General features: G+C 44.6%; 3 protein-coding genes across 4 annotated transcripts; 2 read left to right on the top strand and 1 right to left on the bottom strand.

The window, feature by feature from the left end:
* Positions 1 to 3174: 3174 nt before the first annotated feature.
* Positions 3175 to 16788, top strand: myo1ca (myosin Ic, paralog a). 2 transcript variants are annotated; one of them, XM_061701676.1, is made up of 33 exons: positions 3175 to 3718; positions 5560 to 5732; positions 6471 to 6629; positions 6733 to 6848; positions 7363 to 7561; positions 7661 to 7741; positions 7901 to 8080; positions 8159 to 8257; positions 8352 to 8465; positions 8571 to 8642; positions 8721 to 8840; positions 8912 to 8994; positions 9106 to 9211; positions 9296 to 9376; positions 9457 to 9548; positions 9636 to 9730; positions 9844 to 9890; positions 9970 to 10050; positions 10164 to 10269; positions 10813 to 10930; positions 11022 to 11135; positions 11236 to 11312; positions 11395 to 11463; positions 11595 to 11679; positions 12766 to 12925; positions 13000 to 13083; positions 13160 to 13253; positions 13689 to 13744; positions 14134 to 14269; positions 14765 to 14835; positions 14913 to 15010; positions 15084 to 15183; positions 15267 to 16788. In XM_061701676.1, the coding sequence occupies exons 3-33, from the start codon at positions 6504 to 6506 to the stop codon at positions 15291 to 15293; spliced, it is 3087 nt and encodes a 1028-aa protein (XP_061557660.1). In that variant the 5' UTR covers positions 3175 to 3718; positions 5560 to 5732; positions 6471 to 6503; the 3' UTR covers positions 15294 to 16788. The 2 variants fall into 2 exon arrangements, with proteins under 2 accessions (XP_061557660.1, XP_061557659.1); XM_061701675.1 differs by lacking the exon at positions 5560 to 5732.
* Positions 16556 to 17500, bottom strand: LOC133416390 (uncharacterized). Its single transcript, XM_061703239.1, has 4 exons — positions 17342 to 17500; positions 17151 to 17255; positions 16854 to 17033; positions 16556 to 16747 (listed from the first exon to the last, which is right to left on the bottom strand). The coding sequence occupies exons 1-4, from the start codon at positions 17498 to 17500 to the stop codon at positions 16571 to 16573; spliced, it is 621 nt and encodes a 206-aa protein (XP_061559223.1). The 3' UTR covers positions 16556 to 16570.
* Positions 17501 to 22692: 5192 nt separating this feature from the next.
* On the top strand, positions 22693 to 24859 carry epd (ependymin). The gene is made up of 6 exons (XM_061701677.1): positions 22693 to 22849; positions 22944 to 22975; positions 23057 to 23194; positions 23278 to 23464; positions 24195 to 24276; positions 24355 to 24859. Exons 1-6 carry the CDS (start codon positions 22708 to 22710, stop codon positions 24479 to 24481), a joined length of 708 nt encoding a protein of 235 aa, XP_061557661.1. The 5' UTR covers positions 22693 to 22707; the 3' UTR covers positions 24482 to 24859.
* The last annotated feature ends 1664 nt before the right edge of the window (positions 24860 to 26523 follow it).

Here is a 26523-nt window from a genome sequence, read left to right as displayed (position 1 = left end):
ACTCCGCTTCAAATAGAACCTTGCTTATTTCTCGCGAGCGTGTTTGAGCTCGCGCGGCGTTGTTGCGTGGCAACGGAGAGGGCTTTGTGCGGCAAAGGTGAAAGTGACAGCGGATGGCTGCCGGCGGAGACGGGCGACAGGCCGTCAGGGCGCGTCGTCGCACGCCTCGACGATGGCTGCGCATTCGAGCGTGTACGCTGCAACGTGATAGGCTGAGGGGACGGGAAGAAAAACAACAGACCGGTGCGCCTGCATCGTTTGCGTGTGTGCTCGACAAAATAGATACAGAAAGTTTCCCACTCCGCCCTAAAAGTCATCCCTCCGTGATATATTGCCGTGTTGAGTCATACGACATCTGCAGACTCAAATAAAACCAAATCCGGCAGGCTGCTGTTGATGCTTGGAGTTCCGAATTCCTTCAGCGATAGTTCACATGTTCGGAATGAGTTCTTGAGCCGGGATACAATTATGTGACAATCGACATCGGGTTTATTCGCCGCGTCTTTCATTCGTGTCCTCCCGAGCACACTTCACAGTTGTGCGGAGGTCCCGCCTTGCCTTGCCTCGTTGCAAAGTGTAAGCAAAAGCACAACTGGCGTTATACGTGGCATTTCGGAAGCACTGGTTGGGGTCAACGGATGGCAGAGGCCTTGGCGGCGAATGTCGAGCATCGGGAAAGAGCAAGGAAGGAAATCCCACTTACAGGAACCGCTGCACAGAAATAGGAGCGCAGCTGGAAAACATGGGCGACTGAGAAAAGCCCTCAGATGTTGTCGACAACTGGGACACCTGGCGGTACGTGCTACACGTTTGCACATGTACGTGGTTATGCATTTCGGTGGACTCAAACATGGCACTGTTGGTTGTTTTTTTTGGGGGGGGGGGTCTCTGATCATGACAGAAGAATGTGAACGCAACTTTGCAATATAATGTACCCGTGAGTCGAATTTACAGCTTACATCAATTGTTACTTTGGAGACTGTTTGGCTTTGATAGGAAAGCGAAACAATACTGATCACTTTTTTCCCCAATGGAAAACAAATGATCAACTATTGTCTCATTGTATGAATTTCCTTTGAAATGCTCCTTCAATTTGAAAATAAGTAACCATTCATTGACGCAATGTCACATTAGTCAACATGGTTGGCAGGACCACGCATGGTAAAAGTACTTGTTCAAAAATAACTCATAGACTGCAGTGTAAGCCGTTTATATACTCTATTGTAGTGTGTAGTTAATATGATGACAAACAGAAATACTGGACCTCGCCATATCGCGGTTCACCTATTGTGGATTCAGTGCATTGCAGATCTTTTTTCATTCATTCAGTTAGATCGCGCGGTCTTCAGTGTATGCTGTAATTTTAGCCTAAAACAAGTGTTTAAAAAAAGAGGAAAAAAATCATTAAAACACATAATACAATGGGCAAAATGTACACAGTGTCCAGTCCGACTCTGCATTACTGTATGTTTAAGAGTTTAAAAGGGGTTCAAACGTATACAAAGTGTTTAAAAGAGTATGGTTGAGGTTAATAGGAGTGTGGGGGAGATTCATCAGAGTCTGGCAAGGTTCATACAGCTTTAAAATATGAATAAATGATCAAAAGTAGCATCACAATATGGTCGCTACTTCACAGAGTTCACCTATTGCGGGGGTGGTCTGGAACGTAAACCCTGCGGTCAACGACAGATTGCTTTATTGTGTTTCTTTCGGTTCCCAAGTGTTGTCGTAAGATGTCTGTCGTGACATACTTTTATCGAAAAGACGACCAAGAATTGGAGCGTACTTCACACACACGACTTCTTGTCTCGCTGAAATGAGTCTGTTTTGAGAGAGCGGCCCGTGTCGTGCAAGCGCTCGACATGTTCGACCCGCCCCGTGTACTTGTGGGCCGATGGCGGTTACGTTACCTTGACGACCGGGGTCCGGGCTGGGGGTCGAACAAGGAGGCTGAGTCCAGAGTGCGGGAAAAAAAACGAGTGCCCTTAAAGACAATGAATTAACTTTGTTAACTTGTCAATTAGTGTGCAGATGTGTGCAAACACAAATACACTCCAGCCTCACACAAATAACAACGCCACTAAGCAATCAAGTACGTGCCAGTTAGCTAACGCTAATCTGTGCGTCCGGCAAAACCCGATGCAGCTATGCTTACCTTTTGGCTTTGACGTGATCGTGATTCAGACAATGTAGTTCACCTGTGGATTAAAAATGGCGGATGTTCACCCACCCTATGGGTGAAGTTGGGGCGGTATTATCTAATAGACATAGGTGGGCGCACCACAGACTGTTTTGTGTCCACTTTCCAAATGATTGAATTTTGAAATAATATCAATTCAAATTATTCAGTCCAAGGGTCAAACTTTAGCCGTCATAAAATCTTTCTAAACTGCACAGGCAAATTTGAAAGTGACATTTTAATGTTCTTAAAGGTGCGGTGTCATCAATTTGAGAAAATCTTTGATGTCCTTTTGTTGGGCTTACAAGACAATTTGGCTTGGAAATGCCCAGGATGTCCTTTTTCAAACTACGCCAGTTGACCTTTTACACCCGGCGACTGAGACGGACGGAGTTCACTTTAATATTCGATATGCAAATAAGCTTCGCTCGGATCTGATTGGATCGTTGTTGGTCTTAATTTAAAAATGGACAACAGCTTTGGTCTGATTTCGGCGATATCGCGGCATCTTGTGGCTCGTGGCGGTCAAGCGTTCGTAGCGACGTCGCGTTTGAATCCTTCATCGCGGGCTCTTCATCACGTTGTTCATTTCGACTTGACGTCGACTTGTCGCTTTAGTCACAATAGGCCGAATTGAGCGGCCAAGACAGAGAAGTGTCCACTGGTTTCCTACTTTTCTGGTTTGATGGCCGTCGGCACCCTTTTCCTCTTGGCCATTATTACTCTTTCTCCTTAAGATAAAAACTTACAGTGGACTGTGTTAGGTTCTGGTTGTGTTGAATGTTCCATTTTGCCATGACAGCACGCAAGGAAACGTAATTGAAAGTGAATCGGAGCGATGCGCACGAAGCTCGGCCGGTATACCTCGCGGAAGAAGTCCTGAACCCACAACCTATTTGGATCTGTCTCAGCTTGCGGGAGAAAAGGGAGGGAGCAAACTCAACTGGGAGGCAAGGAAGGAAGGAATGTTCCAAGATCACATCATTTTTTTTGTGTGTGTGTTGCAGCAGCAGAGTGGTTGCTCTTTGTTTTGGAGCCGTTCGTAACATTTTCCACTCCCCGTTTCTCCGGCTCGGCTTTTGCGTTCTCCACAGCAACATACTTTCCCATGTTTTTTTTTCTTTTTCGTCCCACTTGTGACGCGCGAGCGGAGTTCCTCCTCTCGTTTCACGCCGCGCAGTTTAGTGCGAGAGCGGGCGAAGGGCTTCGGAGAGGCAGACGTGTATTTGAAGGCGTAAAGGGAAGGTGAACTGAAGGTTTCAACGGGGGAACTTGGCGGCTTGAGCGCTTTTCTATCCTCACGTGCAGGAGAGGAGGACGGACGTGCGGAAAGACTGAGAGAAAGCGAAAAGGGGACTAACGTGGCGAGAAGACATTAAGCTCTGAGCTCCTCGCTCTGCCGCCCTCGGGTAACGCCGAATGAGAGGTTACGGCTGACGCGTCGGCCCCACACGAGAGGAGGAGCTCCGGCCCGGCGGGGGAAGCGGCGCTTCATCCTTCGGCAAGCGACAACAGGACACGATGAGGTACCGAGGCAGGGTAAGAGCCTTTTCGACCGTCGCGCTCCTTGTGCTCTTTTTACACGGCATTCGGCAAAACCGACCGCTTACACTGCCTTAACCTTGTCATGGTGCGTACAGTGAAGTTCAAGAGGTCAAACGTGTACGAGTGCGATGCGGCGTTACGTTTTGGCTCTCGCAGAGAAGTTCAAGTTCTTCCCAAATGGTAGGTTGCATCCAGCAAGCCCCGCCAAGGGACAGAGGCTTACCAAATAAGGAAGATGATCTGGATGTAGTCACGCCGGCAAAGTTTAGTCAAGTCCTACTGTGAGGCGTGCCGCCCCCGCACAGCAAACCCGATTATTTCACCGCGACGTGTTTTGCCCGGCTCGTCGTCTCGTTCAAAAGCATTCCGTTTCTTTGAGCGCCGGCGGTATTTGTACGATGGGGAACAATTTGTTGATATGAGGCCCATCCCTGTTTGAAGTGTTCCAGTTGCTGTGGTGCGTGCAGAGATGAAAGTCAAAATCCAAACTCGTGACTCGCGAAGGACTGAAAACAACGTTTGCTGTGTTGTGTGATGACACAAAATAGTTTGGTTGCCCGGCAACCCTGATGTTTGTCCGGCGATGCCCTTCTCACATTGGAAAAAAAGGAGATTATTGCACACGCGCACACGCGACAGCCGATGCACATCTGTAGCGGCACCGGTGCGAAACTTCTGAGGCGTGAAATGTGACAAATGAGTGAATTTGTTAAAGGAGCCAAACTGTCATCGGCATTGGGAATCTGGCTGCGTGCATGCAGTCTTGTACTGAGATAGGTTTTATGAGGATATGCGTGTCCAAAACACATTTTCGACGCCAGAGAGTTATGCCACATCGTTTCCGTCTCGCCTCACGCACCATCTGCAGGACCGATTCCTCTTGTTTCACCGCTGAACGATACAATCGTCCTCCGTGTCGCATCTAAAAAACACGCAGCTATTGGCGCACAGCGACGAAAGATTCGGTGGCATCCTCTGACCGCCTGCTCCGCTCCTGACCCGAACATTCCTTCGCTGTGTTCTTTGGAAAATCCGACCGGCCGCTGTTAATCACGATCACAGGGAGCCCACCTGCAGGAATGAGAGAACAATAGGTGGTGACGAGGTGACGCTGCGAGGAGTGGCCGCAATCCGCGTTCGGCGACTTTCCTTTGCTCTCGCGTCTTGGCTGCCCGCCACTGTTGTCCTGTTGTTTTCGCAAAGGATTTCCCCCACGAACGCGGCTCAAGGGTAAAGGCCTTTTGCCGACAAATGAGCCCCCTGAGGGAGACGCTTGCACAGAAAAGAAATCTTTGTGGAAGTCAGGCCCTTTTTTGTTCTTGCTGTTATGTTTTTAGAGCTGTGTGCCCAATTTGCAGGGGGGGCGGTCACAGGTAGAAGCAAATCCACTCTTCAGAATCAGAAAAGGGGCTACACATGAAGGAGCTTCTGTCCATTTAATTACAGTCAATACAGACATCGATCGCCGCCGCCCCTCAACCCATACTAGAAACGGCCACTGTCGACGCCCGAACGGAACTAGCGTATTTTGCAACCCTTTAAACGATCCATTTTTTTTCCCACTTCGAAAACGTTGAAGACAGACAACATAACAATATTCACGTGCATATATTCCTTATCCTCTGAAAAAAAACCGACTAATATCACTTCAACTTAGTTGTAAAACTCTTCTTCTTGTGTTATGTCTCTTTTATACTACCCCCTGGTGGCCAAGGCACACGCCAGCTGGAGCATAATATCAGCGGGCATTGAAGCATAAAACCAGGGTGTGGGATTTGTTGAATTGTTTTACATTCTGTATAATTACGTTCTTACGGTATATTTCTTTTTTATAGAGAACAATGTTGGCGGTTTGTGGGGCTGGAACGGATCAATGGCATTTTCATTCATTTCAATGGGCAAACAAATTAAGTCAAGGCACCAGGATCATGTTTCCGAGTCAAGAAGGGTACAAAAGCAAGACATCCGAGGATACTGCTGAGCCTGGCGAGCCATTGTTCCCCTTCCGGTACAAAAATGCACATAAACAACATTCGTCATCAGTCACGATTCCAAAGCGCCAAATGTTTCCCTTTCCGTCGCATGTTGCCGCGCTTGTGCGTGCGTGCGATATTTGACGCTGTGGCCACGGAGAATGTCACCACAGCCCACTAAATTCCACCCATCCATAACATCGCATTGAGGTTGACGTGCGCGCACTTTCCCAGTTGCACCACCCTTGTGTGTGCCCGCTGCATGTAAGCGTATCCTGTTTATCACTGGGATTCTTTTCATGACTTTATCTTGGCAAGGCTCAGTCGAACTGCGGCGTGTTGTTTATAAATGTGGTCAGTAAATGCTGAGTCATAATCGATCAGGGGGAGATATTTTTGGAATACGTTGTGTGTGGCCAAGACTTCAGTGTTTAGTGCCAGACGTTATGACCTTTTTAGGGAGTAATGGATCATCAGACTCGGTTGTTGTTTTTTGTGTGCGTCAAAAAATCCTTCTTTATAATGGGCAAATATTGAAACCAAATGATCCTGTATCGCTTGAGCAAATCTTATTCTGTATAGGCAGAACTTTCTGTCTGTCATGTAAAACCAAATTTCATCCTACCCTAATCCGTATTTGGCATCAATTGTGTGCCAAATTTGAATCTTGCGTATGTGCGAATTTTCTGGAGGCCTTTCTCGAGCATACCCGAATTGTCCTGGAGCGTCTCCTTGTGTCCAGACCGAGTAACTACAGTCCCTCTTTTCTGCAGGAGGTGGACGTCGAAGGACGGGTGCGGCTGGTGATGGAGAGCACCCTGACGGCCCGCGACAGGGTCGGAGTGCAGGATTTCCTCCTGCTGGAGAACCACAGCAGCGAGGCGGCCTTCATAGAGAACCTGCGACGACGTTTCCGAGAAAACCTCATCTACGTAAGGAATGTCCTCACTCAGCATTTCCCCCCAAATAAAGTCGGTGTGGACTTTGGAGTGATGTTTGGATGCGTTGTCTGATTCTGTGACTGTTTTGTGTCAGACTTACATCGGCTCCGTGCTGGTGTCAGTGAACCCTTACAAAGAGCTGGAGATCTACTCCAAGCCGCAGATGGAACGCTACCGAGGAGTCAGCTTCTATGAAATATCGCCTCACATGTGAGTCACGCTATATCGTGGGAATTGGAAATCCATCCGTCCAACCCTTTTCTGGCGCGCTGGAGCCCGATCCCTGCTGTCTTCGGGCAGGAGGCGGGGCACACCCTGAACTGGTCGCCGGCCAATCGCAGGGCACATACAGACAAACGACCATTTGCGCTCACATTCACACCTACGGGCAATTTAGAGTCGTCAATTAACCTGGCACGCGTGTGTTTGGGATGCGGGAGGAAAGCGGAGTGCCACACCGGCGGGGCCGGGACTTGAACCCCGGTCCTCCTCAGAACTTGCTGCAGTGACTGACATTACATTGCATAAGTGAACCTCATATATTCTGCCTCTGTCCCTGTATAAATCGATCGATTTGTTTATCGATGATTTTCCTTCTTGCCGAAATGAGTCTAATGGACAGAAATGGGCTCCTATTTGACCCTCATTTCAATATACTGTATGTAATCTATTGCTGTTTGCAACAGTAGCGGCTAATACTTGTTGTGTATTGCTTTTCACTCAGCTACGCGGTGTCCGACAACGCTTACCGGGCCGTGCGGACCACGTCGAAGGATCAGTGTATTCTTATATCGGGGGAGAGCGGTGCGGGCAAAACGGAAGCCTCCAAGAAGATCCTCCTCTACTACGCTGTCGCCTTCCCCGCGAATCCTCGCATGACCGCTCTCGGAGACCGCCTGCTCCAGTCCAACCCTGTTCTGGAGGTATTTAATCCAACGTTCCAACTTCTACAGCACATTTCGAATTGCGTCTCATGAATGTTTCGTGTCGCTTTATTTTCACGCGACTCGTGCTTTGTGTAGGCATTCGGTAACGCCAAAACGCTCAGGAATGACAACTCAAGTCGCTTTGGCAAATATATGGATGTGCAGTTTGACTTCAAGGTAAACCATCCTTTCCTGGAATTTGTTTCGTTGTTGTTTTGTATATGAATCGCTTTGCACCGTTGTAGAAATATCCAGATGTTAAGTCACCTTGGATTTTCAGCTCTTAGCTGTCATTCCATGGAGTTCCAATCCTTCAATCAGCTTTTTTCCCCCTAGGGAACTCCTGTGGGTGGCCACATCCTCAATTACATGCTGGAGGAATCTCGCGTAGTACACCAGAACCATGGAGAAAGAAACTTCCACATCTTCTATCAGCTCCTGGACGGTGGGAGCAGTGAACTTCTCCAGATGCTGCACCTTGACAGAAACCCTCAGAACTACCAGTGTCTGGTTAAGGTGCGTCAAGCAAAGGTTGCGTTGTGCACCTCAATTCGCCTTGAGATCACGGTGTGTGATACTGAGCCGTCTTGATAGGGAAGCTGTTCCAAAGTCAGCTCCATTAGTGACAAGAATAATTGGAAGGTTTTGATGAACGCGCTGTCTGTTATTGGCGTCACTGAGGAAGACTTGCAGGTAAAAGTACCACCCTTCTTCTCTCATATACAGCACAGTAGAGATCTCCTGTTGGCTTTCACCAGTGTGATCCTTGTGTGTCTTTTCTGGTCAGAATTTGCTGAACATCATCGCCAGCGTTCTCCATCTGGGAAACACTCAGTTTGGAGAAGGGGAGGAAGGCGAAACGCACATTACCACAGAGATGCCGGTAGCAAATGCTGCAAAGGTCAGCGTATACCGCAAGTACCGCTCGCTGTAGAAATGCGCATTGTTTTTGTTGTTGTTGTTTTTTAAAGCAACTGAGGGGAGGGGATGTGTTGTTGTTTTGCAGCTGCTGGGTCTTGACGCCTCGTCCCTCAGCGAGGCTCTGACGCACAAAAAACTCACCGCCAAAGGGGAGGAGGTAAAGCTACGTTTGTTCTTGGTTTGAGCGTTTGTGTCCGGAGCGATTTGAGAGTTTTGCTTCTCACTTGCATTCCAGATGATCATCCCGCTCAACTTTGACCAAGCGATGTCAGCCCGAGACGCTTTAGCCAAAGCTGTGTATGGTCGGACCTTCACTTGGCTGGTGGAGAAGATCAATCGCTCTCTTGCTCTGAAGGTGTTGCCATTGTTTGAAGAACAAGACAAAGGCAAGTGTGACAGTGTCATAATGTGCCCATTGTTTTACAGGATGACATGGACCACAGCAATAAAAGCTTCCCAGTTATTGGTCTTTTGGACATTTATGGCTTTGAGGTCCTACAGCGCAACAGGTCTGACTAGAATTTCTTTGGCCTTGTCTGTAACAAACAAGCACGGTGTGAATCTGCTCTCCAACTGAAATCTGTTCCTACAAATACGGCTGGTTTCTTCCTTTCCTGTAGTTTTGAGCAGTTCTGCATCAACTACTGCAGTGAGAAGCTCCAGCAGCTCTTTATTGAGCTCACCCTCAGATCCCAGCAAGAGGAGTACACAACAGAGGGAATAGCAGTGAGTGCATTATACTGTATGCCTGTCGTCAAAATGTCCACGTTTATTTGCACATCAACACAACGTTATGCCGGCCAACTTCAGTGGGAGATGGTGCAGTACTTTGACAACAAAGTCATCTGTGACCTGATAGAGGAGAAGCACAAGGGCATCATCGCCATCCTGGTGTGTTCATCGGCCGCCGGTCCGGATGTCTGCTTGTCCGCTCTTGTTGCTACCAGTTGAGAAGCGTTGCTGTCTTTCAGGATGAGGAGTGTCTGAGACCCGGAGAGACCAGTGACGCCTCGTTCTTGGAGAAACTGGAGGACACGCTTGGCGCCCATCCCCATTTTGTCACGTACGAGTCAACTTCACCAAAGTGCTACTGTATTGTGTCTTCTGTCTGCGGGTCACTGTGGAGGATGTTTGCAAATGTGTCTTTCAGTCACAAGCTGGCAAATGGGAAAACTCGGAAGGTAATGAGCCGAGAGGAGTTCAGGCTGCTGCACTATGCCGGGGAAGTCAACTACAATGTTGATGGTAAAAATTCATTCATTCAGCAGGTTTTTTGTGTGTGTGTGTTTTTTTTTTTTTAATCATTACAGTGCTACCCATAAATGGAAAACTAAGTTGTCATTTTTTCATTCATGTAGGTTTCCTTGAGAAGAACAATGACTCATTGAACAGGACCCTAAAAGAGGTAAACAACATTCCAAATTGACTAAAAAGAGGGCTTCCCACTATCGTGACATAGAACATGGGTTTTGGTCTGCGTTCAGGTCACATGCCAGTCAGACAACCAGATCATAAGTCTGTGTTTCTCCAGAGAGGAAGTGACGGAACAGAAACGCCCACAGATGGTATCGACCTTTCGCTCTCTCGCTCTCTCTCCCCCGCACCCTGCGAAAATGAAATAATCAAGTATAACCGATTGCGCCAATGACTTAACCGTTGTTGTTCTATTTTTCTCTAGGCTGCCAGTCACTTTAAAAATAGCCTGTTGAAACTTCTGGAGATCCTGATGACTAAAGAACCGTCATATGTGCGCTGTATCAAACCTAACGATGCCAAGCAGCCAGGTGAATCGGTTGACACAGCAGATCATCACACTTGATGAGTTTAGACCTGCGCAACCCTCCGAGATCAAATACCTGAGCTGTACTGAACTCCTTTACCTCGATAACGATGACCCATTTTGATGTTGATCATCCTAGTTATGTTTTGAAGTGTAACCAAAGAGTGTGTAATATTTTGTGGTGTTTTTAGTATTTCTGTGACCCTATTTAGCCGCATAAAAAGGGTGAACTATAAGACGAATCTGTCAACAGATCCGCACCAAACTTTATTTGGAGCTTCCTTGGTTCATGCCATCCCACCTGAAAGTATCCTGGAAATTGGTTACTTTTTTGTGTCATGCTAACTAGTGATGAAAACATAACCTCCTTGCTTGAGGTGTAGTCTAAAGGACAGCGACAAGTATAGGTACTTCTGATTCCCACATGCCAAGGACTCACGTCTTTTTTAAAACTGCATTCCGGCACAGTTACTGTCCGCATTTCAAGAAATACACATCTGGCACAAGCGCTGCATCTCACACTCGCTCACATGATCTCCACCTGCAGGTCACTTTGACGAAGTTCTCGTCAGACACCAGGTCAGGTACCTCGGCCTGATGGAGAACCTTCGGGTCAGGAGAGCCGGCTTTGCTTATAGACGCAGCTTTGAAGCCTTCTTGCAGAGGTAACTCACGAGTCCAGTAACAGCAGATTTGGGACGAGTGTACCCTCCGCTCGGCCGCCCCGTCATCGTATTTCTGCGGTAACGCCGTCAGGTACAAGCCTCTGTGTCCTGAGACGTGGCCCAACTGGTACGGCAGAGTTGAAGATGGTGTGGCCGCACTGGTCGACCATCTGGGCTACCAAGAGGAGGAATACAAACTGGGCAGGCAAAGCATCATCCATCGACTTTCACAACAGCCTTTAATTTTTATCTGTGACAAACTTGACCCTGGTTTGGAATTTCTCTCATTTTTTAACTCCATGCAGGTCCAAGATATTCATTCGTTTCCCCAAAACACTCTTTCTGACTGAAGATGCGCTTCAAGCCAAAAAGCCAGAGATAGGTGAGAGATGTGATTACAATTACAACAATCCAGATACTTTCACCGAGCTCATTTGTAAGGAACTTCCTGTTTTGTGTTCCAGCTTTGACGCTGCAGACATCATGGAGAGGCTACAGGGAGAGAGCCAAATACAAACGGATCAGACACGCAGGTCAGTCCGCATCCCACTTGGTGCGACCCATTCGTATGACTGTTATACTGTATATGCTTTTAACATCATTATCTCTTAGTGGTTTTGTTTGTCTTTACGGTAATCTAAACACATTGCGTGTGCACGTCCAGTCGTAGCGATTCAATCGGCATGGCGAGGAATGAAAGCGCGCCGGAGGGCAAAGAGACGTCGACAGGCTGCTGAGTTGATACGCAGGTGCATAACTGTCGCCCATCATGTTATTCCAGTACTGTTTGTTTTTTAATCAGTCACAAGATGAGTGCACTTTAAAATGAGCTCGACAAGAGCGGTATCGACAATTACCGTCATTTCTCGTGTGTAATGCGTACGTGTGTATAATACGCTCCCCCAAAGTTGACCTCAAAATTCTGGAAAACCCTTCTACCTATGTATAATGCATTTTTACAATGCATAATTTTGCTTCTACCCATATGATTAAAACATGAAGTATTATCTGTATTTTGTTAGTCTTTATCAAATAGTGATTCTGTAGTTAAGCACTTTATTTGAACACGTAATCCTTTTTTTAAAATTTACTTTCTCTTATTTTGAAATTCACAGCCCTAATTTTATTTATTATATTAGAAAGCACATCGTTGTGGTCATATGTTTGATTAACCTGGCAGAATTTGTAGGATGAGTACAATTCTGGAAAGAAAACATGAAGGACCAGGCGAAACACATTTTATTTTATTTGAATGAGATTCAAATTAAAAGGTCAAGCATTTCAGAAAAGCATTATCATGCAACAAAACATAACCATAAAGAAATGAATGATGGTCGTTGTTCAGTCATCAGTCATATTTAAAAAAAAAAAAAAAAACAATATTTCACAAAATTTGACAGGGTATGTAAATTTCTGAGCACAACTGTACATATATGCAATCATACGTACCCCTGTCATATTGGAATGGAAGTGTAGGCGACACCTTTTTTGTAACCACTAGGTGGCGGTGGCATTTTGGAATGAAAGTGTACAGCTTTTTCATCACCACTAGATGGCAGCATACATTTATTAAATGTGATTTTTTTTTTTTTCCCCATTTGCCCCTATACCTATGTATAATGTGCACTATTGACAATTTTTTTGGGGGGCGGGCGGCATTATACACGAGAAATTACAATACATCTTTGCAATTGTATTAATGCCCCGTTTCATCATCATTACCGAGAGGCATACAATTTAAAACTCACCCGAGTATGTTGGCATCTTTTTGTGTAGGTGAGCCTTTGCTATATCATATAAGTTGATCTTTGTATCCGTTTTTTTTTCTTCTTCAGGTTCATAAAAGGCTTCATCTACCGTCATGAGGACTATTGTCCGGAAAATGACTACTTCTTGGATCATGTGCGTTACTCCTTCCTCATGAAGCTCAGCAAAAATCTGCCCACAAGCGTTTTGGACAAAAGCTGGCTGGCATCTCCTCCCTCTGTCACTGAGGTACAATCGGCCAATGCTGTACAGCTCATCGTTACAAATAGCACATTGACAGTCAAGCGTGTTGTCGTGTGCAGGCCTCCGAGCACCTGCGCACGTTGCACATGCGGAACGTGGTCATGAAGTACTGCACCAGGATCCAGCCTGAATGGAAGAATCAAGTAAGCCAAATGAGGTAACAGTGTTTGCAGTTTAAGAAGGTAATAAATGCTGATCCGACATGTCTCTCTCCACTAGTTGATGCAGAAGGTTGTTGCCAGTCAGATCTTCAAGGATCAGAAAGACAGCTATCCTCAGAGCGTTGGCAGGCTGTTTTTGGACTCCAGGATCGGTGTGTATTTATGCACTCTCCTCACTGTATGACACCCTAATACAGGTGCGTCAAACTCATTTTTGTCGCGCACCACATTGTAGTCACGGTTTCCCTCAGAGGGCCGTGGACTGTGAAACCATATAAATGTGTAGTCACCTCATAATATTATTGCATACACACAACAAATTGACGGATACTCAGAAGTCAAGGATAATAGTTTGTTCAACTATTGTTCAAGTTACTGTAAAGAGAAAATGCTTGCAATGTCTCAACGATGCTGTGTATTGCTATTATTTTATGAGAATTTGTGCAAGAATCATGGAAGTTGATTTGCATTCGCGGGCCACATGAAATGACTTGGCGGGCCAGATTTGGCCCCCGGGCCTTGAGTTTGATGCCTGTGCTCTCATACAAAAAAATATACTTTGTCTCCCTCGCTTTTTTTTAATATAGAACGCGAGCAGATCAATCTCAAGGTTCTCCAGACTCTCGGCAGTGACAAAGTGCAGGTGACTTTTCCCCGATATTACAACAACATTCATGTCGGTTCGTTGGAAGAGTGTGAAAGTGAGTGTCAATGCTTGTTTGTCTGTAGGGAAGTAAGTACATTTTATGAAAACATTTTGCACAGAAGAGAGGACATACTCAGTGTTTTACACAGAATACAGTCATCCCGACATGTTATAGTTCATAGAATAAAAAATACAACTAAAAGAAAAAGAAATCCTCATCATTAAAAATAACATATGTCCAACGAGTCCAGCGTGTGCTGCAGCGCTCGCCCAACGTCAGCTGACATCAAAACGTTCCTGCAACAACCCTGAACGGGATAAGTGGTAGAAAATGGATACAAATGCCTCCAAATGTTTGAAGTGCAACACGCGTTGGTGCTCCACAGTACGGCGTGCCCGTCACAAAGTATGACAGGAGAGGTTTCAAGCCCCGCCCTCGCCAGCTCCTCCTTTCCAACACTTTCGCCGTGCTGGTGGACAGGACCAAGATCAAGCAGAGGATCGACTACGCGGCCCTCGGAGGTCAGATTTATCATGACTTTGTGTCATTCTGAGCATGCGATCTGCATTAAGAATTGGGCTTTAACTTGCTATTTATTTACTACAAATGTATGGACACTATCTATATTTGTTCATCTTTCTATGCCAGCAACGCATAGTGCTAGGCAGAACAATGACATGCTCCTCCACTAGATGGCAGTAGGTAAAATTGACTTGCGGATTCTGCAAAGGCAATAGTAGCTTTATGTTCAAGTAAACAGGCCAAGAATTCGCACTGCGTGAGTAAATTGAAACGAGATCGTCACGATTTGAGTGTGCAGTCGTGTACTTATTGCGGCATTTTTGTTCGGTGGCGTGCCTTGCCAAGGTAGTAACCGACCACCACAGCCCTCATTTCACGTCCTTCTCTAGCATTTGGGCCGGGCAAACGTTCTACAGGGTCACGTGGAATTTCAGAGGGGACTGCATTTCATTTTGCGGCAGAATCCAGCTTTGTCTCTCGAAATGTACGTGCAGGTATCTCTGTGAGCTCTCTCAGCGATGGGATGGCGGTTCTGCACGTGCCCGCTGAGGACAATAAGCAAAAGGTACAACAGCTCAAGATCTGCTGAGTTGTGTGCAAGAAGGAAGCGGATCTTCCTGAATCCACCGGTCTCGTCCTCAGGGTGATGTGTTGCTGCACTGCAACCATGTGATCGAGCTGGTGACCAAATTCGCCCTGACGGCCCGCATGTTAAACCACATCAACGTCGAGCCTGGCAGGTGAGGCGCCCTCTGACCGCTGAAAACGAGGTCCCCGACCGGCGCCGTCTTAACGGAGCTTTCTTTTGATCAGTGTCAGGTTTGCAGGGGCGCGAGGCAACGAGGGCATCATCGATTTCGTCAGCGGCTCCGAGTTAAAGGTGGCTAAAGGCAAAAGGGGACACCTGCTCGTGGTGAGTCAGCAGCCCTTCGCATGTCAAATCCTTCAAATCGATGAAGCCTACTTAATAAAGTATTCAATTTGATTTTGCCCTAGACTGCCCCTCGGATCAACACCACATGAAGAAGAACAAAACCAGATCAATGCTAACTAACGCGTCGCTAACCGGAGGCTTAACACTCGCTGCTTTTAATGCGTTGAACCCACAAGCACATATTGCAAATCCCTTCGTGCAATCGTGCTCCCATTCCTCAGATAGCGGCCCGCTGCATTTATTGACTGAAAAACAAAATGGACAGTCCCAGCTGTCTGTTGTGTGGGGCCATGGCCTTTAATAGGAAATCTACAATTTGATAAAAACGCACACATTATTGACTGTTTAGCACCGTTTAGCACAATTAATGACACGTAGTGATGTGTGGAATGGTGGTTTCCACATCTGCCTCGCATTTCTGAGATCCTGCGTTTCACTCTCGCTTTTCCTTGCTACGCCGGCTTCCTCCCGCATTCCGAAAACACGCGAGACTCTAAATTGTCCACGCTTGGGATTGGGATTGTGAGTGCGCCCCGTGCATGGCTGGCAACCGGGCCGGCGCGGACCCCGCCTACTCGCCCAAAGTCGGCTGGCATAGGCTCCAGCTCGGCCGCAACTCAAATGAAGACGAGCGCTATCGAAAGCGGATATAATAAATCCTCTATTCTGCATTGCAATAAATATAATACGACTATGTATTATGTATCAATCTCTGTTGCTCTCTTCCCTTCGCACATTGAACAGCTTTCTCTCCAACTTCTCGCTCGTTTTCTTTCTCACCACTCCGGCGAGGTGACGGCGATGTTCCGCATGTAAAAGGATGCATCCGTCGTCTCAGGTGCGCCACTTCTTCGTTCGAGTGAAAAATCACAGTGACGTCCAAGAGCGGAGGCCACTATTTGAGGAAATGCGCTCTACAGAATTGTCTATAAAAGAATATCCAGTAATGAGCCATCAATGATGACATCGTAACATGAAGTCCTCACGGTTCATCTTTTTATTGAAAGCCATATACAAATATATATATATTACTTTATAAAATATAACATTTCATGTAAAACACTGTATCAATATGTCGCTGTAAGATAAATAAAACAACCGAAATAAGATTGTTCAAATAAATAAGTCAAATAAATAGCAAATATGGTGTGTGTGCGGAAAGTCCAGCAGATGCAAGGGCCTGGCTAACAAAACAGGATGTTGGCATGTGCTCTGTGAGTTGCGGGAGCCGATTGCAAATTCACATTCAGAAGCAAGACAGAAACTCGGGGAAATACCCAGAGAAGCCCTGCCACGCTCATTGGTGTATTCGTAGTTTGCGTCCATGGCCTGATGCCGACACCCCAGCGCTTCTCTTTGCCCGGCATCACTGCGTTTTAGAAGCCAGAAGGAGGAAGTCTCGTGCCAACTTGGTGAGGTAAAGGTCGAGATCCCGTAGGATGATGTAACCCTCCACGCGGCTTTCCCACACCGTTTTTGACATCATTGGCGTCTGAACGGTGGGAAAGGTTGGTTTTCTGCTGGCGTTCTTTATGTAACTCATCTAGAGAAGTGACAAAAATAAATATTCAAGAAAATATATAATACAGTTTCTGTGATTGAGCCTGATCTTAGTGTGTGTGTGTGTGTGTGTGTGTGTGTCAGCATACCTGACTTTTGACTTGGCTCATCAGGTCCCTGAGGTCGAGCTCAATGTGTTTGATGCTCTGAGATAAAGTGTTGTGGGCCGTTTTCTCCTTTTCCTCCGTCTCCAGCTCGTTCCTCTTCCACTCCAGACTCTTCCTGTAGGCTTGCATGTCTGACAGAGCGGCGTGAAGTCTTTCCCAGTCCTGGACGCACAGGAGCCAGGTTTAGGCAAGGAAACCATTTCAAAATGTAACCAGGCATTCTGAGGAAGGTAACTCTTTTTTTCTTTTTTTTTGGGGGGGGCGAGGGTTGTGACTGACCGTAAGATGGAGCCAGCTGTCGAAGTCTGTCGAAAGCATTGGCAGGTCCTTCAAATGACCACCTCTGTCCTCAAAGTTCTTGTCTCCTAACTGCTGCTCCTTCTGCTTCAGGCAATCAAAAGTTTTTTTTTGTCAGGCGCTAAGTTGAGAGCGCACAAAGTGGCCATTTGTTAGGCTGGTTCAGGACTCACGTATCTTAACAGCAGTTGCTGGACGCGGGTTCGGGCGGACCTCGCCAGGCGGAAGGAGTTGCTGTATTTGGCCTCGCGGACGCCTAGCGATGGAGCCGACGACTCGGCACGGATCAGGATGCAACATAGAAGAATGAGCGCACAGCACCCGGCAGCCATCTGGAAAACAAGTAGCAACATAGCTGTGAGCATTGCTTCTTTAGCATTTCAAATACCGGAATAACTCCCAAGCCAAATACACAAGACGCTTTTGGAGTGAATGTGTCACTTGTGTACGACCATCGGAGCAACAAGACTTGGCTTTGGGGGGGAAAAAAACAAAAAAAGAAATATGTTTCGGCATTTGAAAATAATATTTTGGTTCATCGTCTATACTGAAAAAAGAGATTTTTGTGGGGGGAGAAAAATCTTCAGACCTTCTCCAATTGATATGCAGCTCTGGGAAAAAATTAATGGGTTTTATGATTTGCAGGCTATTTGTTAGCACGGTGAGAAATATCATCTGCACAGATACAAAAAATATCTGAATTAATGCAGCACGCCATCAATCAACATTCAAACAGTGCCAATGCAAAGTCGCAGATTTAGATACATTAAGTCCTACGAAAGAAATAAAAGGAATACTTATGTATTCCACACATGCTTACAATTGCCCATATTAAGTCCAAATAGGAAAGATGAGCTTACCTTGGATCAGGAGCAGTGAAAGATCGCTCTGAGTGGCAAAACCTACACTACTCTGAGACTGCGACCTCATTTTATATGATTTCTCATGCTTTCGCTTCCTGACAGATCCGGAGTTTTCTTTCTTTGTTTTTGTTTTTTTTTTTCTTTCTCCCTCACGGTGAGAGAAACATGAATCATGCAAAAAGGGAAGAAGTTGCTCAGTCAGAAACTTACACATACATACATTCAAACTGTATGAAAACGTGATCTTTGGTAAATAAAGATAGTTTGGGCTCATATTTGAGAGGTCATTGTATCTGGTAAGTTTCACTACATGTAACTTTGTGGACGTGGTAACTCATCTGTAATGATTGGTGCTTTGGAACTCAAATGGAAGCTCGTTGTTGGAGAACCTACTGTCGAGGTTTCCTTGCGCAAGGCACCTACTCAAGCCTTTCATGCTTACATGTATGTGATTTGGTTCTCCGTGCGCGGTGCAATGCGAACCAACATACAGCAGAATGTGAATTGAATTTCCCTTGAGGGATTACAATGAGTAACAGATTTAGGTTTTTTTTTTGTGTGTTAAAGTTCTGCAATTAAATTCACTTTCTATTTTATAGTATTCCTTTACTTCCCGAGACTAATAATACACACTGCCTGGAAGGTCCCTGGTACATTTAGCAATACTTTAATAATACATTTGATCTCAAACACATTCACCTCTCGTAAACAAAAAAAGGGAATTCCAAAGAAAAACGTCAAACCCAACTGTGCACTTGAAGGGAACATACCAGCAGTCTTGTGATGCTGATGACTAATGAATTGAATAATTTCACTCGATCGCAAAAGGGGAAAAATAGTTTCTGAAATATGATTGATGTGGCGTATGCGGTGATTGAAGACGATGATTACTGGATTATTCGGACAGTCTAATAAGATCCAATGCAAGAGCTTCTCCGCTTAAATAGTCATGCTGATTCAGTCAAACGTTACCATTAGATTGCGCAGGTGTACTTATTGATGTGACCTTTGAGTTTATACTTTCAGATTCCAGTGCAAGTAAAAGTTTGATTATGGTTGTGTATTTTCATATTGTGCATCAATAAATAGATTCCTAGATTCCAACTGCAATACTTTCTTTTTTTTTTTTTTTTTTTTAAACATTGTTTTTCTCGTGTGGACGTTTTTCTTCAGTCCAAACATGATGGGCATGAAAATGCTGATGCTGGTTATTGACTTTGGGAAGTTACCCAACATTCCAAGGAATGACAACTTGGTGATGTTCGGAACTGCCGATGAAAACCAATAATAATTGATCTTGGCTTCAAAATGAGTACCATGCAATCGTGTTGCATTGTTTGTGTGTGTGTGTGTGTTGTATCCACCATTTATAGTGTTCAGGCTCTCTTCCTCATTGAATTGGTTAAAGCAATGGTCGTTCAAATTCTGTAGCTGCTGCATGTTGCAACACAACACTGTATGTACTACTATATTGTAAATGCGGTGGATCCCTGCTTTATTGTGCAGATTTTCTTTTTTAATGGGTTTTTAACAAACTGTATACAGGCAAGCCTGAATTTAGAGTTGCTTGCCTTCACTGCGCCGCGCATGACTGAGGTCGACAGGAAGCGGTTGCACAATACAGTATATGCCTGTAAATTATATCAGAAGCTATTTTTGCATGTGTTGCTGCTCGTTGTTTGTTACAGTAGCAGCTGTCTGAAGGCTTATAATTACTGTAACATCATGCTCATTTTTGTTAGCCCGTCTATTGCATTTTTCTTTATGTGCAAGCATTATTTTTCATGACTATATGGTTTGGCTGACTACTGGTGTTTAAATACACAGTGGAATCTCAATATAATGGATTAATAACCGTCCGTCCATCAAATCAGATTGTCAGTTAAATTGAAGCACTTTTTTTCGTGGCCTAAGATTCAGCAGTACAGTATAAAATTATTGGAAATACATTTATTAAAAAAACTGAAAAGGTTTTACAGTTTATCTAAACTTGCCTTGCTGGTGCATGGGAGGGGTGATTTTGAGTTGCAACTGGACACCTTTTTCTGTCTGTTAAATCCAAAGTCCGTTAAATCCAGGTTCCACTGTACAATGTCTCATCGTCTTTTGTTCAATGTCAGATTTACAGTAAACTTCAACTGGGGGTGACAAATGAGCAGCTTGAAGCAAGCACCCTGCGCCTCTCATTTGGAGAACTGTTCGAGTGAGACTGTTTTCATGTCCTCGAAGGTAATGAATGTTATGAGATATTCTCGCAGTTCTTGACAGCAAGAGAGTGACATCAGGTGCCAAGGAATGCTTTAAAAAGTCCGTTTTAATGAGTTTATGTATTGTATCGTAACATTTCTCTGGCAATTTGAAAGTATCAGAAGATCTGCATAAAACCCTCGGAAGTAGCTCCCCTCCAAAGCAAGCCGCCGCAGGCTGCGTTCGTTCACAAGCATCAAACTGCACGATGTCTGTGGCCTCAAATCAATTTCCAAAATAAATTAATAAACCAGGTTTACAGCAAAGGAAAGTTCAAACACAAAAGTTAAGTTCCGTAAACAGTATCAAATATGTCATTTTATCTGATTGATTTAATTAATTTTAATGAATTACATCACTTGAATGTTTTTCCTATGGTTTCTTGCGCATTTCATAGAGGTATCCCCCAAGGATCGACATTAGGGCCCTTGCCAACGACACAATAAATCAGCACCATCAGAATAACTGTGTTCAGCAATCGCGTGATCTTCCAACACAAGTATGAGGTAACCAGTTGTCAGTTTGAGTGGTATTAAATCATTGCTCCCGACGGTTTCCCCAATGGGCAGAAGGACTCACATGTGGTTTGCGCATCAAGAGAAGGGCTTCCCTCATTTTCATAATCTCCGCCCCCAGTAAAAGCAAATTTCCCTCGTGACGTAGCGTGTTTACTCTCAGTCTCACTCTTGGTTTTCTGATGCATTTCCTTCCCATTTTCCTTTTTCACACTTTATTGCGCAACTTCCCTCACTGTGCTGTGGTCAAGTTGTCATTCATTTCATTGTACAGGAACTAATAATCAATCACATGAGCAGGACAAAATAATGGCAGTGATTTAACAAAGGAGATTTTTAAAAATGTAATGTGTGTATGTACTGCTTGATCGGAGCTCATCTTTTTTCTTGATTTGGTTCCCGTGTTTAATAGTATGCCATTGTTTCCTATATACTGAAGGGAACTGAGAATTTTCAATTCTTAAACTCTTTCGTCGCATTTTAATTCTTCAAATAAGTATGACCACACAAAGATTTTGATTAAATATGAAGCAAAAAGAAAAATGAGCATCAATCTCCCAATATTTTAATTAATTTTATCACCAGGTAGAGTGAGTATTTTGTTTTCATAATGGCTATGAAGCCATCATTTTTTATGTCGACTAATTTATAACCTCACAGCTATAAAACCAAACAAACCTAACAAAGCTCAAACTGTTGAAAATATTTTGTTGTTGTTGCAGGAGATGTAAGCAATCATGATGATGATGTCACTTTTTCACAGACAAAAGTGCACCGCCTTGTTGGCCGGGACGAGGCGACACCGGGAGGGACGCAATGTTGAGCAGAATAACAAACGACAGCTGCACCGACTTTGGACAACAACACAGTCTGGAATAACAAAGGACTGTTACGCAAACTTCGGACAACAACACATTCCTGACCTAACTTGTGCTGTTGGTGGGGTGAAAATGGCTCGTATTTGTATTATCAAAGTTCCTTTTAGCAATGAAAGGTTAAATGGTATTCTATTTAATATCCATCCATTTTTTAGCGCGCTCGACCTCACTCGGGTCGCAGGAGAGCCGGATCCTATCCCGGCTGAACTTGCGCGTACACCCTGAACCGGTCGCCAGCAAGGCAACGAACCGCCGTTCACGCTCGCCTTCACACCGAAGGACAATTTGGAGTCTTCAGTGAACCGACGTCCATACTAACTCCACACAGGAAAGCCGGATTTAAACCCCCAACCTCAGAACTGTGAGGCAGATGTAAGAACCACCGTCCATTGTGTTACCAAGGATACATAATTGTATGATGCTCTCTTTAATACAGTCGTAAAGCAGTTGGTGCCTTGCTCATGGGCAAATAAGCAGTGCTCGTGAAATAAAGATAACTGATTTTTATTTATTTTTTTGCTGTTGTGAGTATACAATTATTGGTCAATCTATGTATCTGTTACAAATGAAGAAAGGTGCAAGTTTAGCACAGATTTTCTGCCAAAATGACAAGAACAAACCCACTCAGCAAGAAACTCTTTATTTGGTTTTGTGGGTTACATGAAGTGATGCGCCGGGCCGGATCTGGCCCCCGGGCCATGTGTTTGACACCCTTGCGTTAACAAATTCCTAAATTCATTGTTATCTGACAATGAAAATTCAGAGCCAGTACTACATAATCTTTACTGATCCAAATTCAGCATATCCCAAATGTGCTTGCGACTGAACGCGAGATGCCGATAAATACGACAATCAAACACTGACGAGCAGCTGAATAAATCAAGTCAAGAAAAGAAATGTAACAAATGCTTTTTTTTCCAAAGGCCACCTCCTGCTGGAACGGAGCAGGGGACTTGTTTTGAAAGCTGGCTGTGTGACGTCATCTCGGGTTACGATTGGTCCTTTTAAAAGCTGCTCGAGGGGCGCAGGAAGGCAGATGCGTTTTTGGCTTGTTCTGGGCCGTCCTTTTTCACTTCATCGCTCGGCTTTCGGAGGGGGAAAAATGTATACAGCTGTTCTGCTCTTTGTCTTCGTGTGCTGGACTGCCACTGCCCACGCAGACCACCATCAGCCTTGTCGTAAGAATTTCACTTGACATCTTTCCGTGTTAAATGTGTTTCACTGAAGTGAGTTTTGTCATTGAAATGGGGGGGGGGGGGGAATGCGTTTCAGGGTCACCCAATATGACAGGATACGTTTCGGTGGTGAGTGCTAATCTTTGATTTTGGACACCAAAATGTTTTTGGAAGCACTGAACCATGTGTTTTTCTCTTGGATGAGAGCAGATGGGACAGAGGGCTGAAACAAGAGCAGCTGGACCGTTCACGTACGACTCCACGAACAAGAAACTCCGGCTCCAGTCCAACTCAAGCCATCCCTGGAACGTAACCTTGGATCTGGACCTCTTGGTCTTCTTTGAGGAGGTAATGGCTTTGTCGCCAACAGCCAATGCCCCCACATCTACTGAACCTTCTTTAATTTGTCTGTCACTCTTTTATGATACCAGGGGATTTTATACAAGATCGACAGCAAAAACCAGAGCTGCGAGAAGAAGTCGCTGCAATGCACAAAGAACCCTTTCGCGCTTCCCAGTGACGCCACCTTCATGTCCACAATGACCTCTGGGAGTGTCTCCATTGAGGGGGAAGGCCTGAAATTTCAAATTTGGACAACGCCAACACCAGGCTTTAAAGGTAGGGACAAGACAGTTAGCTTAGGCTCACGGAAGACGACATTTCCCGCAGTTGGGAATGTGAGTGCGTATGCTCTCAGAAAACAGGTGTGCTTTTATCAGCGGTGGAACTCTGGGCCAATGACGTCATTTTCATCTGACCGGTATCGGCTGAAAAAGATCTTTTACATTTTTTTTTTTTTTTTTTTTTTATTATTTGACCAGAGCTGTCTTCATACAGCAGTCTACGCGTCTGCCCTGCTGCCACAAACTTGCGCCCTGTCGCGGGAGACGCGTGTCTTAAAAATGGCCACTAGCTTTTGTGCTCAGCCGCAGCTAATTAAGGGAGAAGATGCACGGGGTGAGATGTGGAAACATTTCGCTCGCGCGGCCAAAGGTCAGGGCAAGCCGAACGAAACGCCAAACTAAACTTAGTCTGCAAAGCCGCACGAACCACAGAAAGCGACCGTACGGCCGAACAGATGGCCGAGCGGCATCGTCAGCGTTCAAAGAGTGACCGGTTAGCAAATGTGATGAATTTAAATGACAAAAGTGAATTCTTTTGTGTCAGGAATTTGCTTTCTGGTGGTTCGGTGTTTTGCACGTGGGTCCTGCTGTATTTAACACTTGTGTGACGTGCAGACTATGATGCATTAACCAGCACGATCATCACAATTCTTATTTACTATTCCAAATTGGATCGTTCAATAGAGTCTCAATGTATTAACTTGACTTGTCTTTGTCTTTTTAAGGCCAGAACATCATGTGCCTAACCATGGGGTGTTTGCCACTAAGTACATTCTACGTGACAGAATCTTCCGTGTTCATATTCAGGTATGGCTACATTGCTTTGAGGCATCCATATTTCGCTTCAAAGAAATATCTCCTCATAATTCATGTTTTCCCTCCCAGCAACATGAATGTTGAACTGGAGATCAAGGATCCTGATCTCCTTGTAGTGCCTTCCTTTTGCCAAGGATTGCCTGCGGAGGAGACCCCAGAAGGGACAGTATATGGCTTCTATGATGAATTCCTGTAAATTCAGGCAAATGTTGCGGCCAAGTGTCCCGTCAGAATGCTTCTCTTCTTTTTACGTGCAACTTTAATACTTTGCATTGCAACTGTTTCACCTTCCACTCCTCTAAGCTGAACGAAATCGCACTGTATACATGTAAATGGATGAAATGACATATATAATTAATCATGATTAATAACTGCTTTCACATTGGTCTTGCTTCCAAAAACCTTCACCATATGAATAATGGAACAACAAGAAAAAGTATCAGTGGTTTCAACTAGACCTTGCTTGTTTGTTTTTTGGGGGGGGTAATTCAATGAAATACAAGTTTAAGAAGAATGCAACTGCACTGCATGACTGTTCTCTGTCTTCGGTTAATAAAACAGCAAATAGACTGACTGAATGATGTAAGGTTGCTACAATGTGAAATGTTTGTATCAGTATGTTACATTTTGCTTGTTATCCTAATGAGGTTCTGGGTTCGAATCTCGGTTCCGGTCTTGTGCATGTGGAGTTTTCATGTTCTCCCCGTGCTTCCTCCCACATTCCAGAAACATGCAAGCAGCGTGCTGCATTCATTGGGGTTCTAACGGGCGAAAATTGTCCGTAGATTTCGATGTGAGTGTGCGTCCTATTTGTCAATCTACCACGTATCAGTCCATCGATCCATCCATTTCCAGGATCTAGCGCAGAGGTGGACACGGGCCACGTTTGAGTTTTAGAATGAACCGATGAGCCAGATCATTTGCAATCAGATTTTTTTTAAAAAGTTAAAAGGTATACGAAAATATGTAAAATAGTTCATTTGAGTCATATGATCGTAATCATTCTCTTTTTTGTAATTGTATTTATAATCAATTTGATAATAATGAATGAACCAAACCAATACAAAATTGATGAATGAATATGTAAATGTTTCGTTTTTTTCAATTTACAGTAAATCAGTTAGAGTAACAAATTATTTTGTGCCATAATAAATAAATAAATGTAAACTACTGTATACTACAATTGTTTTAATAATAAAACAATCATTCATAATATTTTTATGTAATTATTTCTAATTAATGTAATTAAACATAGATCTGAAGACTAGCAACGGCAGCGCATTGTAGCAGCCTGGCTAACCAACGTGGCCGCCATGTTGGGGAGGTCGATGTTCCCATCAAAGGCAACGCATGAACATTGAAATTAAGTCGCAACTTGCTTATTTCTCAACCGATCTTCATGAAGTTTACTTTATTTGTCAGCGCCAAAGTGTGTGCTATCAATACAGAACACTTAAAAAAAAAAAGCTCACAAAAATATTTTTACTTGTGAACGGTTACTCCCAGGTGGGCAAACTTGAACGCAGGTCCTCAGAACTGTGAGGCAGATGTGCTAACCATTCGCCCACAGTGCCACCTAAAATGATCATTTTGTTCCAAATTATTTAGTGCCGCAAGCAGCTTTGGCGCTGATCCGGTCTGCGCAATTCTAAAAGAAAATACATGTAATTGAGACTAGAGCTGTCACTAGCCATTATTTTTTAGAATGTATTATTCCACAGATTAAAATTGTGGTTTCCAATTACTGCCTATTAGCTGATTATCGTTTTTTTTTAAATTTGGTTTTGTTCAATGATTAAACAAAACCAAATAAACAACAATCAAGCAATATCACACGAGAACTGTACTCTCCAATTGTTTTGAAACTGAGAGCTACGTCTTGTGTACTGATTAATACGAAGAGCAATAGTTTGATATCCTCTTCTGAGGCTGCTTCAGGTTCAACTACATGTGAATTACAGGATCTTCCAGTGCAAATAATGGTTGTGTTTGTAATAGAGTTCCATCATTTCCATAAACTGATTATGAATCAGTCACTGGTCTGGTCTCTAACATGCCAGAAAAGAGGGGAAAATCTGATTTTTGCAAATGTTTAATTTTGAATAAACACACAAGGTAGTGTGAATTGCAACGCAGGCACGACAAACACAAAAGAAGTTGTTTTCCCAGGGGAAGTGCGGCGCAGTGCGCGAGGTTTGCCAACTGGTTCCAAGGCGAGCCGATGAGTCTGCCATTGGT

The sequence above is a fragment of the Phycodurus eques genome, chromosome 17 (assembly GCF_024500275.1).
Source record: "Phycodurus eques isolate BA_2022a chromosome 17, UOR_Pequ_1.1, whole genome shotgun sequence".
Classification (NCBI taxonomy): domain Eukaryota; kingdom Metazoa; phylum Chordata; class Actinopteri; order Syngnathiformes; family Syngnathidae; genus Phycodurus; species Phycodurus eques.
The sequence above is the reverse complement of the archived record's forward strand: the minus strand, read 5'-3'. Positions and strand labels throughout refer to the sequence as shown.

What these genes read in the sequence shown, in the direction of transcription:
- epd (XM_061701677.1), top strand. Translation starts at nt 22,708, where the DNA reads ATGCGTTTTTGGCTTGTTCTGGGCCGTCCTTTTTCACTTCATCGCTCG. An exon ending in TCTTGGTCTTCTTTGAGGAG is followed by an intron (nt 23,195 to 23,277) that starts GTAATGGCTTTG and finishes TTATGATACCAG; the next exon opens with GGGATTTTATACAAGATCGA. An exon ending in TCTTCCGTGTTCATATTCAG is followed by an intron (nt 24,277 to 24,354) that starts GTATGGCTACAT and finishes TTTCCCTCCCAG; the next exon opens with CAACATGAATGTTGAACTGG.
- myo1ca (XM_061701675.1), top strand. An exon ending in GTTTTTGGACTCCAGGATCG is followed by an intron (nt 13,254 to 13,688) that starts GTGTGTATTTAT and finishes TTTTTAATATAG; the next exon opens with AACGCGAGCAGATCAATCTC. An exon ending in CGACTACGCGGCCCTCGGAG is followed by an intron (nt 14,270 to 14,764) that starts GTCAGATTTATC and finishes ATGTACGTGCAG; the next exon opens with GTATCTCTGTGAGCTCTCTC.
- LOC133416390 (XM_061703239.1), bottom strand. Translation starts at nt 17,500, where the DNA reads ATGGCTGCCGGGTGCTGTGCGCTCATTCTTCTATGTTGCATCCTGATC. An exon ending in ACAGCTGGCTCCATCTTACG is followed by an intron (nt 17,034 to 17,150) that starts GTCAGTCACAAC and finishes CTGTGCGTCCAG; the next exon opens with GACTGGGAAAGACTTCACGC. An exon ending in TGAGCCAAGTCAAAAGTCAG is followed by an intron (nt 16,748 to 16,853) that starts GTATGCTGACAC and finishes TCACTTCTCTAG; the next exon opens with ATGAGTTACATAAAGAACGC.